The sequence below is a fragment of the Anabrus simplex genome, chromosome 14 (genome assembly GCF_040414725.1).
Source record: "Anabrus simplex isolate iqAnaSimp1 chromosome 14, ASM4041472v1, whole genome shotgun sequence".
NCBI classification, from domain to species: domain Eukaryota; kingdom Metazoa; phylum Arthropoda; class Insecta; order Orthoptera; family Tettigoniidae; genus Anabrus; species Anabrus simplex.
This window is the reverse complement of record NC_090278.1, coordinates 42,534,531-42,557,021: the sequence shown is the minus strand read 5'-3', so window position 1 is coordinate 42,557,021 and position 22,491 is coordinate 42,534,531. Positions and strand designations below refer to the sequence as shown.

The following is a 22,491-nucleotide window of genomic DNA, read 5'->3' as shown; positions in this document are numbered from 1 at the left end:
AAGAATGGACACCTTGTTTTTCTTGGAAAAAGCTGGTTATCAGCAGTCAGATTTTACCTGGAATATAAGTCAGTTGACAATTTTCAATGAATTTGTTCCATACTTTTGATACTAACAGAAATTTATCAGTCTTCAAACATTCTGATCTTGTAGTTCTGACATCGAAACGCAAACATTTTTTAATTTCTCGAAAACAGTTCCTCCCCATTGTCTCACTGAAACTGGTGGCCCCCACTATTTAGACCAGGTTTATCAAGTTCAGTGTTACTGGCTCCAAGAACATCACGAGCATACACTAAGGCTCCAGTTTTTCTAAACTTGCACTCCACAATTTGTCACCTAGAACACGTTTTGCTTCCGTTTCCGTACAGTGTTTGGTGTGTTTCAATTGAGATTCATCAATAAAAAGACGCCCTGAATTCGCTACACTGTCGTCAGAAATGTACCACTTTGAATGTGGACTAGTTGCTGGATTTTTTTTTTTTTTTTTTTCCAGGATGTTGTGACAAGCCATCCTGCCAGGTTGCAATCTAAATGCTGAATTTCATTACCAAAGTTGAAATGTTGACATCAAGATAATATATATCATTATTGTAACTTACCTGGTTGAACAATTTGGTTTTCAGCGTCATCTGAATCACTGCTTTCAGAATGGGCACTTGGTTGGTAGTAATCTTTGTACGCAGCTTCTTCTCGTAGGTCTACATCTGGGTCACACTCAACTTCAGACATATCTGGATTGTCATGCAGTAGAGTGAGCAATTCTTAATCGGTAAGGGGCGGTGGTCTACAAGCCATGTTCTGTGACAAGTTGACAAAGCTGTGGAGCCAGACTGCTGAGAGAGATTAGTGGACAGTTGTCCCAAAGTCGTGATTGGCTCACGGGGAGTGGAGGGGTGAGGGAGGCCTTGAGGGTGATTGTGACAGTGGAAGAATGTTCGCTACTCTGAGGAGAGAGACGCATTAGCCCTCGTAGCCGCCTTTCGATAAATGAATAAAGAAGAGAATGAACAATGGCCGTACATTAACTATCAGAGTTTCATTGTTGTGCTTAAGTTATAGCAGGGAGAATAATTATAAACAAATTTTGTCTCAGACAGTGGAATAAGCACATGTTCTAACAGATTTTATTATGATAATCAATACAACGGTCAAAATGACCGCTCCGGTGGTTCTACGTATACTCGTTACCTACGTCCTACCCAATAACGCAAAATTAATTAAATTTAATACGGATGATTCTGACCGGTAATCAGGAAAATTCACTGAAGCGCTTTACAATAAGACAGAAAATGTGATGAAAGTAAGGCTTTGAAAATGTGTAGCGGTCATTTTGACTGCTCTAGCGGTTCTAGTGTTAAGGTTAGGTTTGAACGTAAAAATAGGCCTAATTACAACAAAAACAAAGAAACAAATGTTTACAATTATAATTAATGGAATAAATAAAGAAGTACTGGTAATACATTTTAAGAACACCAACATAGTAAAACTTCAAGGAAAACCGTTCTTGGAATCGCGAACTATACAAGTTACTTACAATTAGGTTTAAAGTTGTCACAGTAAAGTCCAACATCTGGGCGATTTGCACACCTTTCATGTGTGGTTTAACATCCACTTTCTTAATAAACTTCCATTTTTCATCATCTGTTAACTGTCTAGCTTTCTTCTTCTCCATAACTGAATGTCCTGCTAACCACGATGCATAAGTACAGTAGGCCTAATTTATGTACGTTGTTACACAATTCATTTACGAATGTAAAAGTAAGCACCAGCATGTCTGCTGAATAAGTAAGTACAGTAAACCTAATTTATGTACATAAGTCACTCGGGCCGCTTTCAGACGGCGCGGGAGTAAAACGCGCCCATGTGTATGCGCGGGTGCACCCGCTTCCGCTGACTCCTACACACACACAACGGGTCGAGTGGTGCAAAATTCCCAAAGCTTTCCAGGGAATCATTTTCAACTCTCTTTTCAGTTTGGGTAGTAAATATGGACCATCGTAGTTCACACATGCTGTGTCCTTCACATTTTGTTAGAGACGAAGATGATATGATTTTGTGGTTACTCTCGATAACAGGTCAAAATGATGTCACACTTTTCCAAAAACGAAACCGCTGGTATTTCCGACTTTAAAGTTATTAAGTTCTCAATGTCTATTTGGGGTTCTATAACAACTGCAGTACATCACACAGGAAAAGAAAAAAGCACACAAATAACTTCTAAATTGAAAATGAGAAATAAATACTGTATGTCAAATGGGTGGGAGCAGGCCTGCTTTTGTTTATTGTCTAAATCCATTTCTGCTTTCCTTATAGGTACACTGACGAGTTCTGTACTGATGTCACAAGCACGGTTGATCCATTGTGTATGATGACATGCATAAAAACTGTCCAATAACAAGTAACTGTGGGCATGGGACCACGACTCAACACGGGCTGCCTGCTCTAACATTTCTCCCGCACGCTGTTACTCTCTGCCTGTGCATCATCTGAAAGATTCTATTTGAACAATCAATTCTTAGTTTAGTCCTAGGCGGATCGGCGGCTATGCGTGGAAGCGGGTCCACCTGTGCCGTCTGAAAGAAGCCTCACAAACGTAAAATTAAGCACCAACACGTCAGGCGCTGAGAGAATAAGACTGGCTTGGGACTGATGCTACCTGCAGCTGTAGGCTGACACAGAACCGTGCTCCGCGGCCATGAAATTAAGTTCTTTACCAGATCCTTATCTAGGCCAGTTGTCGCTGGCCTGTCGTGCACACAACATGGCCAGGAACGCTAACAAATTTCAACTGCACCTACGGACGTGAAGAAACGCATCGGTTCTACGAACTTCAGCCCTTGCTTTAGTTTATCCAGTGGCTGAATACTGCTGTCCTGTGTTGCTTAACAGCGCACATACTGCAAAGGTTAATATCCAACTAAATGACACAATGAGGACAATATCTGGCACTATCAAATCAACACCCCCAACAATGGCTACCTGTGTTATTCAACACCCACCCCGCTCATACACGAAGGGAAACAGCTCTGGTAAGAGAATGGAAGAAATGTTGCAGCAACCCTCAATTATCCTTAAATCAGGACTGCAAATTTCAGAAACCAGCGAGATTGAAATCAAAGAATCCATCGTGGAAATTAGGAGAGGGGCTTACTAAATCACATTTTAATGCTGATCAGACCTGGACAGAAGAATGGTCTTCTTCTTCATTCCTGATCGCCTGGGTTTAATTAACGATCCATGTAAAGCTCCGCCTGGTTTCAATTTACGTAGAAAAGCATGGACATCTTTAAACAGAATTAGGACAAACCGCTGAAGATGTAAATTCTGGCTTCTCATGTGGGGAAGAGCTGAAAACTCACACTGCGACTGTGACAGTGTCGCCCAGACCATCCAACAGGTTGCTATGGAGTGCCCAAGATGATGATTTGAAGGAACTGGTTGAATACACTGTACATTACATATTAATTTACCTGATCTGTAAATACCTCTAGGATTGTTCACTGGAGACCATGGGGACACAAGAGAGGCATTGGAAGACCCCAGAAGAGATGGCTCGACGACGTAAAGCTGTTGGCTGGAACACGCTGGTTCCAAGTGGCTCAAGACCGAAGACGATGGAAACATATGGAAGAGGCCTATATCCAGCAGTGGATTGAAATAGGCTAGAAAAGAAAAGAAGAAAGAAGAAGAAATACTGTATATAAGTTATTGTAATATTTAAATTTCCTATGTATCCTTATTTTGCCATACAAAATGAATAAATCTGATATTTCTTCCAGAGCTGCCTTCTTACATTTGAGCAGCTTCATCGCTTCCAAGTACTTCCATTTCTGTAATCATCATTGTGTCTGCCAATAGATCTTGCATATGCCTTTCATTTGCAAAATTATAGATGTTAGGCAGGTATGGCTGGTTTAATGTTTCTTTAAAATACTCAACCCAGAAGTTTATCATGTCCATCTTCCACCAGATTGTTTGAAGAACTGCAGGCGCCAGTACATTCTTGTCATATGATACAATGTTTCCTTTTCATTTTGGGAAGCAATATTTTGGCTTTTTTTTTTTCCAACCAATTTTGCCAGTTCAGCAACTTCTTTTGCCTTGGTGATCCACTTCGGCAGTCTGGTGCAGGGCTATTTGTTGCTTTTCAGGATCTTTAGCTTGATTGCACTGTTGCTTAATGGCTTTTCTGGCATCAATTAGGACCCGTTTGATCTTCGATCTAGCACTCCGTACGAGTTACTCTTCAACGTCCATCAGTTTTCTTGTGCACTGGTCTTACCAGCAAGCATCCTTAAGTTTAACCAACTATGCTTCAGCATCAGGGTGGTTCAAGTCTTGTAGCACTCGGATTTTATATATGTATAGATGAAAGACTGATGTATCTACAACTGCATTTTTCAGTTTTTTCTCAGCAAAGGATCATGTACGTAGTTGATGTTATTAAGACTTAACTTTTTATTTTCAAGTTTGGTCTGACCAAGTAATGATCCAGCCCAACGTCTGCAAGACGGCAAATGCATACATCTTGTAGAGATAAACTCCATTGGTTATTGATACAAGTATAACTTATTTAATGTGTTTCCATCAGGTGAATACCAGGTCTTCTTGTGTATAATTTTTGTGCTGGAAGAAAATAGTATTGATTTGGAGGTCATGCATGCTACAAAACGTCTAAAACGTTTACCATTGTTTGTACGTTGGGCAGATATAAAGGGTCCAACCATATGTTCAGAACCATCGCTGTTATTATTAAGGAGTGCATTTGTGTCGCCCATAAGAATCAAAAGATTGTGGCTGGACATTTCATCACATACATATACAGTTGTGAATAAAAAGTATTTTTCCTCATTTGCATCTTCCATTGTGATATTGATCTGCACAGTGGTTGTACTAGTGCAAGCGGAATAAAAGCGTGCAGAAAGGATTCGGTCACCGACTAGTTTCAATCCAATAAGTTGTTTTTTGGACATACTTATACCCTGCCTAACAAAAACAAAAAAAAACAAAAACGGTTAAGCCCTCGGAAGGAGTGGTCTAGTATTATCCCATTTCGGTATACATGCGTAATACCAATACAGTTGGTCCGCTATTGGACATTTTAAATATTTTAGCTAACTCATTCCTGGTTGCCAGCGCTTCGCCCCAGTGTGCTAAGTTGGGCTCATCAGTTGGTAAATAGCACACCTACCAAGACGCTTGACTAGTGCATACCGTGGAGGTCACTGCGTAGGCTACTTGGAACTACCGGCACTGCCAATGCACTATGAGAGACTTCGTCTCATTTTCAAAAATTGATGCCTGCCTGGCCATCAGATGATAAAGATGTTGATTCCCACAGAGAACCTGAAATATTTGTTCCAAATGAGTAAATTTATAATACCAATATGTTGGTCCAACATTATGTCCAATAGCGGACCAACTATTTTGGTATTATAAATTTACTAATTCGGAACAAATATTTCAGGTTCCCTATGGGAATCAACATCTTTATCATACATGCATACCATTGATTTGTATGTAAATTATTAGATTTACAAGGATATGTAATGTGTAGAACGTCCGCCAGAGTGCACTCGTGATGGCACCGTCCTGTTGTTAAGTTGTTACCAGTCAACTGCTATGAGTAAGACAGTTACGCAAGACATGCAGAGAGGACTACATAGAGTACGAAGCACCCACGATGCCTCACAGACACGTTTAACCACCTATCCACCAATTGACAGCATTTAACAGAGGCCGCATTGTGGGACTGAGTGAGGCTGGTTGGTCGTATCATACAATTGCCAGGCATGTGGGCCATTCACATGTCACAGTGACCCGATGTTAGACTCAATAGTTACGTGAGGGCACCTAATCACGTGCAGGTTCGGGTCAGAAACACCACCCTGAGGATGGACAGTCGTATCGTGTGCCAAGCTTGCGGGAACCCATAACTTCGGCACCCGCCGTCCGCGAACATGTACTGGAGACTCTGCAACATCCTGGGAATTGCCGCACAATGTCTCAACGACTCGCCGAATTGGGGTCCTAAATGTATAATATAACTATTTATAATAGTTTATTTAAATCCGCCTTGATCTGTTGCTATTAACACCAGAACACCAATGCGTTTGAGGTGGTGCCTTGCCCGGGAGGCATGGACAGAGGATGACTGGCATCGCATCATGTTCAGTGATGACTCCCACTTCTCCATAACCTCCGATGCCCATCGTCTGCGGGTTTGACGGCATCGAGGGAAGAGGACAGATCCTCCCCATATTGTGGATATAAAGACACAGGCGTAGTCCCTGGCTTCATGGTGTTGTCACCTCTGATAGTGCTTTGGCAGACTTTGACGGCACAGCTATACATCACGTCCTACCCTTATGGCACAGCACCCTGGGACAGTGTTCCAACAAGATAATGCACGTTCACACACAGCACTTGTATCTATGGACTGCCTAGAGCATGTTGAGGTCCTCCCGTGACCAGCAAGATCCCCGGACCTATTCATCATTGAACACATGTGGGATGACATTGGAAGGGGACTCCATCCTAGTACCAACCTGTGGGATCTGGAGGGACAGTTGCAACAACTGTGGACAAACTTGCCTTAGGAGAGGATCCAAAGGCTGTTTGATACAATTCCGAACTAAAGGGCATGCATTGTGGCCGGGAGGTGGGAGGGTGCGCCACCACCACCACCCTACTGATCTGGAGCCAACATTCCACCCGTAACTGCTAACAGCCCTGTTGTCTCTCTCATCCCATATTGTAATCAGTTCTTACCTTTTCCTCCTCTTCCAACTGAATGCTGTCGTTCCACCATCACGCCTGCTTCTCATCTGGTGTGCCTTTTGTGATTTGTTTCCTAGTAACTCCTCTTCAACAAGGTAGTAATATTTATCTCCCCACTATTCTTGTACACCACCTGGTAGCCTGGTTTCCTTTAACACTGTTTCTGTAAACTCGGCTCTACATGCCTCTTCTTCCACTTCCCACTCCTTCATTCTTCATTCATTCTTCTGCTTTGATTGTTTAATCATCCTTATTGTAGTCTACCACTAGTAATTTGTGTTTTGCCAAAACATTCACCATTTATGATTATGCAGTTCCTTATTTCTTTCAGGGATGAAGTGTAGTCAATCTGGCTAGTTCTCGTTTCCATTTTTGTACATCACTTCTCTCTTCTGAATTTAGTAATTTCAGCTAGGTCAAAATTAATGACTTTCAGTAAGATAAAGAATAAGACTGTTACTTTAAAACTTAAACAGCAGTCCAACAAGTAGGCAAGTATGTAAGTTTCTTGGTTGCAGGAGTACTCGCACCCTAGATCCCAATTTGGAAGACCCGTATAGAAATAACTTGAACCACATTTAACAGATTGAAACCTTTGTAATGTAATGATGCTCTCAGTTTAAAACTCTGATAGCACATGGTCAAATGCTATGTGTGATCAACCCTACTCAGTGGTATCGAGACATTGATTCTGAAACAGTACATAGTTAAGAAGTTGGAAGCCTACAAAATGTGGCTACACAGAAGAATGTTAAAAGTCTCCTGGGTTCAACATGTCGACAGCGAAAAGGTTCTACAACAGAAATACAGTAAAAGAAAACTATTGGTAACCGGCAAAAGCACTTGGGGCCATATACCTCGTGGCGAGAAATGCAAGGTTCTGCAACTTATTGTAAAGGGAAGAATTTAAGGACAAAAGGGAAGTGGGAGAAGACGACCATCTTGCCTTAGCAATATTAAAGACTGGACTGGTTCACAGAGGATTGAATAACTGTACCACGTTGCAGAAGACAGAAAAGCATTAGCTGTGGTGATCGCCAACGTCCGGGTGGGAGCATTTACATATCCAACTGTGGCTAGGCTCGCCCCAATACCTGTCTTAATGCTCACATTTCTCTCTGATCTTCTATCCACTTCACAATCATCCTTCATCTCCTTGTTCACTATACAGTAGAACCTCGATTATACATTCCGGAAACTACGTTTTCGCGCATTATTCGTTCAAATTACATGGTTCCGCGAACATCCTAATTAAATCACATTGTATAAATCCCACATCTATTCCTAGAAGAAACGATTCCCGGATCAACCGTCCAGTAATTTCAGTCCCATCAACGCTAAATCCACGATTATGCGTTGTTCAAGGTACATCTGATCTGTTTTTGACAAGCTCTATTGGTGAAAAATATCTAATTCCCTCCATGGGAACTAGAATTTTTCCATTGTACAGCGAATGTGCTTTCCAGCTGAGCTCAAGGTCGCGAATAACCGTAATTTTGGAAGTGTTAATGATATTTTGTCTCTTTCCAGTTTAATTGTGATTAGAGATGGGCAGAATGGAATATAATGCATTCGAGGACTTGAGGATCGATACATTCGAATCCATATTCTCGAATTAAGCATAACCTTTAAAAGTCAATGCAGGCCTAATTTACGCGGTACAGGATTTCCATCAACTGACTACGAACAGTATACCAGTGACCAAATTGCAATGGAAGATTTTTAAAAAAGGGGATTTCGCCGTCATATTGGGCGCTTTTGTATCTAATGTGCTTTATTTTATTAGATTAGAGAATTAAAATCTACTTGTGGTCGATTGTTCTTTGGCTTGGCGTTACGGGCCAAGGCTGATCCAAGTTGCTGAACTGAAACAAGTTTTCAGAGGAAACTGACGAAGTTTCCCCGGTAAAACTGAATGTAAACTTCGCGTACCTGTAATGTTTGAAGCTGACCGAGGTGTAACTTGCCTGCCTCTCACCCGGGGGGGGGGAGTTCGATTTCTGTCTAGGTCAGGCATTTTTACCTGGATATGAGGGCTGGTTCCAGTTACACTCATTCTATGATTACCTTTAATTAAGGCTTTATGTAATGGTGACCCCGGTCTAGAGAACCAGGAATAACGGCCGGGAGGATTCATCACACTGGCCATGCGTCACCTCATAATCTGCAGGCCTTCAGACCGAGCAGCAGTTGCTCGGTAGGCAGAAGGCCCATTGGGACTGCAGTTTGGTTTGGTTTAGAGGTGTTTGTAAGATTATAAGTATACATATTTCTTTTTTTGTGGCGTTTAGCCAGATTGTTGGTGGTTCATTCGTTCCCGGATTTTCCGTTTTCCTGTGTTGTACGTTTTTTTCCATAGTCCCTCCAAAAACGGAGAATCAGGGTTCCACTGTAATAGAAAGGCCTTCTTTTTGTGATGTCTCATTGAAGGAATACTGAGATAAAGTGAGGAAGGCAGGCGGTTTCCAGAATTCAAACTTATCTATAATTGCTCTCGCAAATGCATTGAAATTTTAAAAAACAGCCTTCTTCTGCTCCCAGTACAGATTTGTTGTGATCGGAGTGATTTTAATTTGTCCGAAATCTCTACAGGCTTTCTGTGTATTATTTCAGTTGAAAATTTGTGTTTCAAAAAAGGGTGGTAATTTTATTCTTGTTGTCTGCATCTGTAATTTTGAGTCCAACTGTTTTGCAATCCTCTTGAATTTCTTTGATGAAATACCCTCCCATCGTCTTTCCCAGATTTCTCATCACTAGTTGTCATAAAATCCTGTTTTCTGGTAATCGTAAGATGTCAAATCAAATCAAAATCTCTTTATTTGCAAATGAGGTGTCTACCTCAGTGGCAAATGGTACACTGAAATACATTATTGTCAAGCACTAAATATTAAATTAACAAGAGAAGAAAATTTTCCTATAATACAATATTATGCAATTTACGCTAACAATGCTTTCTATTAGACACACAGCTCATCCTTAATAAATTTATATTGTTCACAAAATTCTACTTATAATATCTCCTGTACTACTTACAAATATATTCAACTGATATATAGTATGTGGAATTACTTCAAATGATACTATACAACTGGTATAAGATAAATATTTACATCGCATTTATTTACTTATTTACTTTTTTTAATACCCGTTCTGGAACCTAAGTAGCATAACAACCTGCTGCGTCTTAACCAGAGCCCCTTTTCTTCATCGTGCTAGTAACTGGGTCAATCTCTCGACAGACAGTTTCATTGGGGAGGATTCCCCTGACTCCTTCAACCTGGTACTTTTTATATCATCATGTAAAACAAGAGCTAAATTCAATACTCATTTATTGTAATTTTAAAAAAGTAACATATATTGTAAACTAGTTTGTCTTGGTAGAGACCATCATCAGTCAAAATTATAAAGTTGAGGCAAGACATGAATCGCTGCAAGACAAATGAAGAGTTGAATGATAAACACTCATCGTGATCACACTTGTTCTAGTGTAAGTTCTTCCAATTTGAAGACGTAAAGCAAATAGCAAAAAAAAAAATCATCTTGTTTGGAATTTTGTACGATTGTATGATATTAGATATTTCAAACTTACGAGTAATTTGTAAAGAACTCGACTATCGTTTGATCAATCTCACTGTTGATTCTTTTGAATTGTGTTACTTATTCAGTTAAATTCATGAGACTTTTTAATTTGGCATGAGTGTTTGCACATCTAAGGATCTGCATTAACTATATAAAGTAATTACACTAAACACACACTTTATATCACTTTCATTATTTGTTTTACTTATCCATCGAATTATATTTGTTATGGCTGGTCGGTTGTGTACTCGTACGTATATCTATTCCAGTAAAAGTGTGTTGTTTTCATTATCGAAATTATCTTTTTGTTTCATTGTATCTCTTGTTACTATCCTCTACGGCGTATATTCCACTGCGCACAAAAGTGTTTAATTATTAATATTATTATTATTATTATTATTATTATTATTATTATTATTATTATTATCAGTAATATTGATGTTTAACCTGTACTCTGTCATTGAACTTTAAGGTCGCCCTAACATACTGTCACTACATGGTGGCAGACTGCCGTAATAACCTAGTAACAGTTAACAAGATCGTGACAGTGATAATTACATGATAGCAGCAGCACAACCGTAACAGTTGTACTATAAAATATAATAAGCATATTACCCTATATTTTTAACCAATTAGAATATAAATTGCATAACTGGACCACAAAATATAAATTTCATGTTTCCATATTGACAGCTAAGCTAATATTCTTTGAATCACTATAACAATGATTGTTCAACAGTACTTCCTTATTCGATACCTTATGGTTAATGTGAATTTAAAAACTTAAATTTCACATTCTTCACAACCATACATGTTTCGATTCTAATTGGATCATCTTTAGTAGATTGCTAAAACTGACATTACATATTGTAATTAAATACATTTAAAGCTGAAGTGAGGATGGTATTATGAATATTGGTATGTTCTCATTAAGAAAAAGTTTGTTCTTACAAGTTCATGGTTTAGAATCTTCCGTGTGCACTATTGTCCACTTGTCGTGAGATCCTCTTGTTATCATACCTCTGAAGTGTAGGAATTACTGTAGAAATGTCTTCGTCATGGGTAGAATGTATATGATTTTTTTTTTTTTTTTCTGAACCAGCACATGTCATTAAATCTTAGTTTGGAGATCTAAAACGTACAGGAACGTTAAACAATATACACATTGTAAAAACAGTGTGTTTTATAGTTAGAGGACATTGAAATCTATGTTTTTATTGAAAAATAAAGGTATTAATATTGCAGTAGTTTAGGTTTGTCGGAAATTATATCCCCTTGACATGTGCTGTTTTAAATGGAAATTCTAAGTTCCCATGGAGGGAATTAGATTCTTTTCCACCAATAGAGCATATCAAAAATCAGATCAAAAATTAGATGGATGGCTTTTCCGGCGTTTGCTCTATTAACCAGCGTTTCGTCTTAGGTCTGACACTAGACAGAGCAAACGCCGGAAAAGCCATCCATCTAATTTTTGATCTGATTTTTGATATGCTCTATTGGTGGAAAAGAATCTAATTCCCTCCATGGGAACTTAGAATTTCCATTTGGAATTGCTAGGCGGGCATTAATTCCATTGTGGAGTTTTATATCCCGTATGCAGTTATCGGACTGTGCTTCATAAATAGGCTTCTGATAGGTTCACCTGCATACACCCCAGCGTCAGTGGGTAGGGTCTGACACATCCCACTCTGAAGAGTCTAGTGTCAGACCTAAGACGAAACGCTGGTTAATAGAGCAAACGCCGGAAAAGCCATCCATCTAATTTTTGATCTGATTTTTGAAAAATTAATTTGTTACAAAATATCTTTATTTTCGCTTTTTTATAAAAGTGTTTGGTCAGTATTCATTCTAGTCATCACCGAACACATTATCTTTGGTAACTGGCCAATTAATAATCTCATTGTAGAAATCAAGATGCTCTTCTGGAATATACTGCATTGTTTTCCTTATATCCTGTATTTTCTTCTCCTGAATAGGCAGTCTTTTTCCTGGATATGCTAACTTTGTAGGGAACGTTATGGCACTCATTGAATTCCTGATACCTAGATTGAACATATGTACCACTAGACCGTCAATGAAATCTCGAGCTTGAACAGTATTCAGCATTTCACTTGAGTATGTGAAGTGACTGAAGAACGATATCTGGAACGATTGTTTTTGGTCTCGTGGAAGTCAGCGATTCATTGATTCCACAGATAGGCAATTCCTTTAAAGAATGAAGGCCACCAATATTTGAAGTCAATAATGTCTTTGGATTCACCCATTTTAACTGTAAACTTTCTTTGACTTGTGGATAGTACAATCATCTCTGTATAATCTTTGGGAACGTAAATTTTGTCATTTTTCCTTACCACACCTTTTATTGCAGTAAAATGCCTGTCATTGGGTAAATAAGAGTGTCCTCTTAAAGGAAAATACTGATTGTCTGAAATCTGCCCATAGTCACCAAAGCTAAGAAAAATCGTATGACCGTGTGGTTACGATTTTGTCCAGGGCAAGAGTCTGAAAAAACATGGAGGTGTTGCACCGAATTAGGCATTGTTAACTCCTCAGCGTCGCAGCCATTTAAATAGCTTCCTACCCCGCGGCCGGATGAGATTTCAACTACGCGCGACTGAAATACATCGATTCACTTAAAGCGTTACTACAAGTATAAGAGTAGCCCGATTTTCACGAAATTTGGAATTCCTTATGACAGAACTATGTACATGCAGATAATTACATAATTATTTCACATTTCCGTAGTAATTTAGTTCCGTGTGATAGAGTTCGAAGCACTCTTTGAGACAGGGACTCAAGTCACACTCCTGGCAGCAGTACACTGACGTCTTCTTTTCGCCGTGTTTTGAACACAGGATACATCATTGTCTCTGAGGTTTTGATTTCCAACTCTTGGGTGCTAATTTCCTGCAACCTTGGAACTGTATTATCTGATGCGCGCCGGCCTTGAATATTTCGTTCCCCTCCCTCCCGAGCGTATTTTGTAAACAAACCTTTCACCAGCTGAACCCGATAAGGTAATTGCTCAATATTTGGCTCTGTGACCTGTGTGAGTATTATTAGAGAATTTAGCAATCAGAATTCACCGTTGAAAACTCCTCTTTGACCTGTATAATTATCTATAGTCTCCTACACGAAATTTCCAAGTACTGTTTCCTCCTCATCGTCACTCTGCTACATCATCTATTTCATTATCACTGCTGCTTATACTGCCACTACTACTTCCAACTAAACTTTCATCTGAATTATACAGTATTTCAAGCACGTTACTGTCAGTCAAACCACGGCTGAGCGCGGACTGATGAAGCTGCAGTGAGGCCGAAAGCAGCAGGACGAAACTGAATGAGGGGAATAACATTCATGACATATTTCAGATAAAAGGTTGAGATATCGTCTTTCAAGCGCGATATATACCATGAACAACTGGTTCTCATATCATATGACAGAAAGCAGCACAGTGCGCTCGTGGAGAGTTACGAAAATATTACAAGCCGAGAAATAACTACAAATATAATAAATAAACCGCACTCTCAATGTAAAACTAGAGCAAAGAACATCACATGAAAAGACAAACTTCTCAGATCATCATTTCTTTATTTTATTCTGTGGGAAAGAATGAAGCAAACAGACTTCAAAAAAAGCAAGAGATTAGTGCTCAGACTTATTTGACAAATAATTATCCTTGCAAAAGCAACTACATTATAACGATTTTTCAATTCTTATTTACAACACTGATAAACCCGAAACTGTCTTCTTGGAAACAAAACAATTTGCATATCAGTAACTCCAAAACTCTTCGCGCTATAGCCGTAAATGTGAAACCATGTATGGGTCTATACAACGTATAGAGGTCGGCGCTGAGGGGTTAATGAAGTCCAAAAGAAAAGAGACAACCTCATTCGTACCTTTATGTCCTTGCCCTTCATGATATGTATAAAACTTCTTTTTATTAGGACCCAGTGATGTGACGCTAAATATATTCACTGTTAACTGACGGAAGTAAAAAATATCCTGCACAGGGATATCTGGCATGGGCAAATTTTGCATAAAATCAAATGTAATAGCAGCAATTGAATGGTCTTCCAAGCATTTCTCTTTGACGAATTTCATTTTGGAGTAAATTTTTTTGCCCTCCTTTTGTGTACAAGTAATTCTGCTACTGCAATGTCTGCCAGCTGGATGCGTGGAACTGCCGATTGGATACAGCAAGCCAGTTCATTTTACGGATAAAATGCACATGTCGGTGACAAGTGCAGTTTCTCCAACAAACTATTATTACCAGGCAGAGCTACCGGATAAAGCAATGCAGTGACGTGTGTAGTGTCTGCAGAAAACGATAGATCTATACTTAAAGACTGTATTACTTGCCTTAACTCAATTTTGCCAAAATCTTGACATGTATCGTTTCAAAAAAAAAAAAGATTCAGTAAATACAGTCTCTACATACATATTCTTGACATAAGGGAAACTAAAGATAGACTGCAAATTTTTCTCACAATTGCTAGGCGAGTTGGCCGTACGGTTAGGGGCGCGCAGCTCTGAGCTTGCATCCGGGACATAGTGGCTTCGAATCCCACTGTCGGCAGCCCTGAAGATGGTTTTCCGTAGTTTCCCATTTTCACGCCAGGCAAATGCTGGGGCTGTGCCTTAATTAAGACCACGGCCGCTTCCTTTGTACTCCTAGTACTTTCCTATCCCATTGTTGTCATAAGACATATCTGTGACGGTGCGATGTAAAACAAATTTTAAAAAGAAAATGATTATTACTGCAGTCAAACAAAGCATATATCTTTCCACTCTTGGTAGGTTCAATCCTGACTCAGTCCAGTGGTATTTGAAGGTGCTCAAATATGTCAGCTTCGTGTCTGTAGATTTCCTGGCATGCAAAAACTCCTGCGGGACTAAATTCCGGCACCTCGGTGTCTCTGAAAACCGTAAAAGTAGTTAGTGGGATGTAAAGCAAATATCATTATCCATCTACTCATGTTGAAAGAAGAAATAAATGAATAACACTCACAATTACTGATTTTAACTTGCTTCAAACCCGAAAATCTTGAACTAGTGCATTCACTCTGACAGGGTAAGTTTGTCCAGGTTGCTACACAGTACTTGCATCACCGTCCCTTGATATCTTGCGGACTGTTCTGTGTTATCTCTACCGTTGGTAATATACAGTGCATTAAAGATTGGAAACTGCAAAGGAGGATGAGTACACTGGGTCCTTGAGTACTACAAAGAATATTTTAAGGCTTCTTCTCGTATTTTTCTACAGCTAACTGAATGTGTTTTCAGGAAATTCTATAAACAATTCTTCATAGTGTCAAACTTAAATATTTTAAGACCATCTTTAAAACAACTGTGTTACATATGCTTTGTTCTACACGCGATATGGCTGAAGATGACCTTTGAATAGGTCGAAACTAGTCCCATTAAATGTTTATTTAATAAACACTATTTAATTTGTATTGAAAAGGTGGAATAACTCGCTTATTATTTTATTTGGTTTAGGTAGAGGGAGTAATAAAATGGACAAACATGAATACATGTTCCCTCTTGTTTCCTGTCTTCTATAAACATTCTGATATAAAGCAGATGAAGTCCCCTTGCAACGTATAATTGAATGATGGTTTCTGTTTTTCTTTCAGTAGCAACACGGGACATGGAAATCGTAACAATCTCGCTCCTCAGTCAATGCAGTGGGCCATACGAAGCCGGGAGACTGGGGCCCGCGCCGGAGGTAGGGGAGGTGCCTGTCCAATTTTAATTATATTTTTTTAATGTTACTTTCTGTGCTCTTGACGGTGAAGGCAGTAGTGGTAAGGTATCTGAAATAAGCTAAGTTCCTTTCAGCATGAACAAGAATTAATAGGTGGCATACTAACTCCAGATTTTTTAAAGCAATTAGTTTATTCAAAAAGTTTCAGAGACTAAAGCAATATTTCTATATCAACTAATATTTCTTTGTGACACATTGTTCCTGATTTTAAATGAAGTCAAAATGGCTAATGTTCATCAATCCTGAGTTGAACAGAGTGGAAAAGGTAATAGATTTTGAAAGATTTCCATTATATTATTGCTCAAGTTCCTGTTAAACCTTTCTTTCCCATGGGAAGTGTCAGGATCATAGAAAAACTGATACTAACTACATTGCAGTGTATGACAACAGCTTATTTTCTAACATAAGACCTGGTTTCTTCAACTCTGTTAAATTTTACTCAAAAATGTTAACTAACAATTGTAATTAATTTAACACTTCAGTCAAAATTTCTGTTCCATAAACATATTTCCAACATTTGTTATGAAACAATTGGAAAAGACAAATTAATGTGTTTCCATGAAATTTTTGAATGCATTTGTCAGCGAGTGTGCTTTGTTTGTTAATATAAACTGCTCAGAGTGGTATATTGGGATTGTATTTTGTTACACTTGGTTGGCATTATTATAGTTTATGGTTAGCAGAGACCAGTAAAACATAAACATATGCGATAAGTGGCAACAGAAGTAGTATTATAATGAATACGAGACAATAATATGGATTTAATTTGAAAGTATGTATGTGTGCTTGAAAAATAAAAAGAACGGATGGTTATGACAACATTTAATATATTGTAAAATGAGAGCAATCTAAGGCTCTTACAACACTGGGAAAATGTGATGATTTAATCTTCAATGATTTTTGGGCATTATTTTACTGCAGGAAAAATAATGTAATGCCTTGCCAATGCTGCAATGCAGCAGGAACTCTTTGCACTCTTTTGTCTTACACTCTGAACATAGTCACCTACAGTTAGGTTACATGAAAAGAGTCTGAAGCATAATAAGAACTATAAGAAACTGCTGCTCTGGAGACACAAATATGTTTCATTCTGTGGGGAACTCTAACCTATATTCAATTTCTTCTAGTATCTTGTTTATTATGGCTTTGGTAATTTAGGTATCTTTGTAGAAAGCATTTTTCTGAATTTGTTTTCTTTTAGTATGTGTCATCCTGTGCTGTCCAGCTCCATGGCTAAATAGTTAGCGTGCTGGCCTTTGGTTACAAGTAACTCATTTTGGTTCCGTATTGAAGTTGACGTACATCTCAAATATTATTATAATATTTGGATCCAATTGATTACCATACTAACATAATTACTGACATCAGCTAGCTTTGACACAACATTTTATCATTAGCAACGTCTCCACAAGAAGTCCCATTTTCTTTTCTATGACTTTCAGATAAATCAACCGTACATATTTTAACATATTTGATACGTTCACACTTCTGTTTTAAATAACTGACAGCGATTTTACTATCTTGAACTCGTGCTATGGAAATGGAACAAACATCCCCCTTGGATGATTGTCCTTACACTCAAGGACGTCACAGTCTTAATGATGTATAAGAAGAGGGTCCATTTTGGTTTTAAACGCTCAAATATTCATGATTAACCGCGTTTTAATTTAATTTTCAAAAACTTAATTCACAGTATTTTTAACATACTTCCTGTGCAATATCATTATTATAGATGTTATAGTATAACATTTTATGAAATAATTGTGTAACATTTTACTCTGTAGTTTATAAGATTAGAAAGGTTCCATATCCATTAATTTTTAAGATTGATATAGGCTGATGATGCCCGTAAAAAAAGGGTGAAGCATGTACCTATGACTTTTATGTATTATGTATAAATTTTAACAACATGAAATAGTGGATTATATTGTATTGTATTGAACAGGTGGATCTATAAATATTATAATAATATTTGAGATAATTTCTCTGGCCCGGGAGCTGGGTGTGTGTGTTGTCTTAATCATCATTTCATCCTCATCACGACGCGCAGGTTACCCACAGGCGTCAAATAGAAAGACCTGCACTTGGCGAGCCAAACATGTCTTCGCACACTCCCGGTACTAAAAGCCATACACCACTTCATTTCATCTTTTGCTTTCTTCAGTTTATAGTCTGCGTACAGCAGTAAAGCTTCAAACTTACGACTTCTTGGTGCTACTATTTTGCAATTTTAACAGCTGTTACAGAGGTGTAAGACAGGGCTAGTGCTATGTTAATTAAATATTAACAGTTCGTTAACGTTAATTCTTGATTAGATGACCCTTTTGTTAAATTGTATGTCAAGTCTACTTAATAGCAGTGTTAACACTTAACTTTCATTGGAGAAACTGGGCCATAATATGCCTTAAATAAGTTAAATAAATATGTAATTGTATTGACAAGGCGGACCTATCAATAGCCCTGTTTCACAGGATTCCGATACGGATGAAATAGAACCGAATATGGCCAGGTTTATTAACACAGCAAAAAGCAGGATTCGTATGTCCTTAGGGTTTGACCTACCCTATCATCCATGGGCTCGTCTTAATAGGGTGGGGACCAATCGTTCACACTGTGGTGTGTCGGCAATGAAGAGGGGCTTCAAAAGCAGTCCGCTGCCTTTGATTATGAAAACAACCATCAGCCATATCGTAGTTGCTCTCCTAAGCCTCGTGAAAGTAGAAATTTTGATTTATTGAAATTGTCAGTGCTGTGAAACAAAAAATTTACATTTTTAGAATTTGTCCTCAAGTAGGTTTTACCGTAAATTAGCAACCCACCCTGGCTTTGTATGGAACCTATTTGATTTCTTTGTAGACGACTTCAGTTGTTTTCCCTCCTGATGTAGTATGTATGTATGTATGTACGAGGGGAAATTAAATATAAACGTGAATTTATTTTTATTTAAATTCATTTATTGAAAAACACAAGGCAATTACAATTTATTTTTACACATAGTTTCCTGCTTTGGAAATACATTTGTCCCAGAGTATGGGCAGCTTTTTTATCCCTCATCATAAAAAGAACAGGGTCGTTTCACAAGCCAGTAGCGCTCGAAGTCTTCTACACTAGTCATCTTCAAATTGTTGCCCTCCTAGAGCTTCTTTAAGCAGTCCGAACAAATGGAAATCGCAGGGCTGTAAGGAGGATGGTCTAGTGTAGACCAGTGCATTTCCTGTAGATTGGAGACAGACCGAGCTGCAGTATGGAGTCACGCATTGTCGTGGAGGAGGATGACCTGTCAAATCGGCTGGTCTCGTCTTTTGCGGCGATATGCAAACCTCACCTTGTTCAACGGCTCGCAGTAGTAAGCAGCATTGATTGTGCATCGCTCATGCAAAAAATTAATCAACAAAATGCCTCGCCGATCGAAGAAGCGGTTGCAAGAACCTTGCCAGCTGACAGTCGAGTCGTGGCTTTCACTGGTACTGCCTCCCCTTTCCTCCACCACTCCTTATTGGCTTGTTTTGGATTCGGGAGTGTAGTGATGGACCCATGTTTCGTCGCAGGTGACCATCCGACTTAAAAATTCATCACCTTCTTCCGCAAACCTAGCTGTAAGCCTCGGACATACCTCCAAACGTCTCAACTTCAGATTTTCGGTCAAAGGGGGAGGGTCCCATCTGGAACACACTTTACGGAACTGTAGGTATTTATGATGATTGTTTGACAGCTCCCATAACTGATTCGGACTTGTTCTGCAATTTCTGATACTGTCGATCGTCGTCAATGTCTTTAACTGCACCAATGTTTTCGTCTGTAATGCTGATCCTAGAACGGCAACCGTGTTGTTGATTTTCCACATGTTCTCGTCCTTGAACTTTTTATGACAGGCAAATACACGCATCCTTGGCAATGTTTGATCACCAAACTGTGCAGTCAATCTGTGGCAAATTTCAGCCGGTGTAACTCCTTTCTGAGCAAGAAATTTTATAATTATGCGTTGCGCAATGGAAGGGTGCACCTGTTGCTCCGACATCGTGAGCATTACTGATGAAATGGTGGGAAATATCTAACAGCATGTTCTCTCCACTCCTAACGGTCCTGCCTAAGCATAGCAGCCAGTCCTGCCAACTGTTGATGTTGAGGAACAAAAATCCTGTTAATATTTGATCTACCTTCATATGTATGTACATAGCTTGCCTGGTGGATCACTCCTTCCTCCACCGAGCTCGATAGCTGCAGTCGCTTAAGTGCGGCCAGTATCCAGTAATCGGGAGATAGTGGGTTCGAGTCCCACTGTCGGCAGCCTTGAAGATGGTTTTCCGTGGTTTCCCATTTTCACACCAGGCAAATGCTAGGCCTGTACCATAATTAAGGCCATGGCCGCTTCCTTCCAACTCCTAGGCCTTTCCTATCCCATCGTCGCCATAAGACCTATTTGTGTCAGTGCGACGTAAAGCAAATAGCAAAAACTCCTTCCTCCTCGTGGGATATACAAACCATATCTGCGCTTTGACTTACACTATGATAACTTTCAAACCATATGTGCAAATTGCATAGTATAAAGGGTATTTTTATCTTACTAACATTATTGATGTAGATGGGTTTATTTTGGTAAGGGTTGTGCAATTAATGTCAAAGTAAGGTTTCTAATATTAAGGTTGGTTGGGTGCTCTTTTTATGCCAGCTATAACATAAAAATGTTTAATTGGTGGCTACCTTTTAGAGATATGTGTATATTGCCATGGACTTTTCTGTAGAGCTTTTTTTTTTATACTCAACTGTTTTTCCAAACATACCTGAGGTCTATCATTCACAGTTTAGGCAGCATAAACCAAGAAAATGCTTGGATGACTTTTTTTTTTTTTTTTTTTTTTTAACTAAAATTACTACTAAGTGGCTACCTTTAAATTTCTAAGTCTCCCGTGTTAAGTACTCTGTACGGTGATGAAAACTGCATCATACTCCATTCATTAGTTCGCAAGATTAGCTTGCACATAGAGGGGACTTAATTTTATAATACGTATAGATAAGTTGGTGAGTTTCTATTAAATACCCTTCCAAATCATTACCTGATCTACTCTGTTTACCCTCCTAAAACAAGCTTAGAACCTAGGTAAGATGTGATTTGATGGCGTCCTCTTGCGACGTATCAATTCTAACGTGCCGAGTTTGGCGGTAGGTGTGCGTGTTGCAGGTAGTAGCAGTCTGGTGTTTATTGACCCTTCATCACTACGACGATCAACGACAGCTACCGCTGCCGTTGCTGCGGCTGCAGCAAGTCAAGAACCAGTGACTATGGCTACCACTGCAAGTTGCTTGGCTCGAGCTTTTGGTATCGTGGTACGACAGATTGCTGACCTCCTCACTATGCTGCAAGATTATCATGCATTGGCTCCAGCTCTGGCTAGGACATTGGACATATCCTATCAAGAATCCATCAATTTACAGGTGGGATGAAGTTGTAATTTCTGTTACTATGTTTGTGCTTACTTCGTGCCTAATATTTTCTCCTCTTGGTCAGAATTTTAACTTCGAGCAAAAATTATGCAAGGGCTACTAATATGGCTTCATATAGGCTCGGATCATTCAGTGAGAGCAGTTGATCCAACCATTATGTAGGTCTCCATCCTCTCAGCCATTTCCCAGTTACCTTTCCAAGAACAGCAAGCCTTCAGGGCCGTTAGTTTGATGCATAACATGACCAAAATAATCCAGTTATTTTCTACAAATTCTGGAAGAAAATCTATTTCTGATTTATAGTTCTAAAATTGATCACATTTTGAAGAAGGAGTCTGCTTCCTTCCAAAGTAACTTAATCCGAGGGATACAGTGGAGCTGACGTCAGTGGCATCCTTGTTTTTAAAGACTTATTTTGGAAGCAAGCGCATCCTTTTGCCCTTCGAAAGATGAATTAGCAGTATTCAAGGCATGAGCAATGCAAAACCACCCAATTATTTTTCCTGTGAGAGCATTATGAAATAATTTACACGTAGGCAGGGGTTCCCCTGCATTAAACAACTTTGATCCAGTTCTGAGTTTGCAAGTTCAAACGCAGTGGTGCTAGTCTGTTTCTTGAAAGGCAGGAAGGTAGGGCTTGCTAGAGTGTTTCCTACAGTCAGCAGATGTGCTAATGAAAGCATTGTAATTTCTACTCTCACAGTAACAGAGGATCCATAGCCAGAGCTGTCCCCTCAAAAAGAGTACAACCACCCCTACTTGGTTATACATTCTCCTGAGCCTGCTGTCCTAAATATGCAATATTCAAGGTTACTCTTTCTTGCCATCTTTGGATAGTTACTGGTAGTGCTGGATTTGATGACATTTGAGCTGTGTACACTGTCAGAATGTGCCCTGTTGTGTATCCAATG

At 39.1% G+C, this 22,491-nt stretch overlaps 1 protein-coding gene across 4 annotated transcripts in view; it reads left to right on the top strand.

Moving 5' to 3' along the window:
* Positions 1-22,491, top strand: part of hyd (E3 ubiquitin-protein ligase hyd) — a 544,651-nt gene that overhangs the window by 366,463 nt on the left and 155,697 nt on the right. For all 4 annotated transcript variants that reach the window (XM_067158035.2, XM_067158036.2, XM_067158034.2 and 1 more), the window contains exons 29-30: positions 16,008-16,099; positions 21,303-21,571. In XM_067158035.2, coding sequence (XP_067014136.2) covers positions 16,008-16,099; positions 21,303-21,571 — 361 coding nt within the window. The remainder of the gene's footprint in view (positions 1-16,007; positions 16,100-21,302; positions 21,572-22,491) is intronic.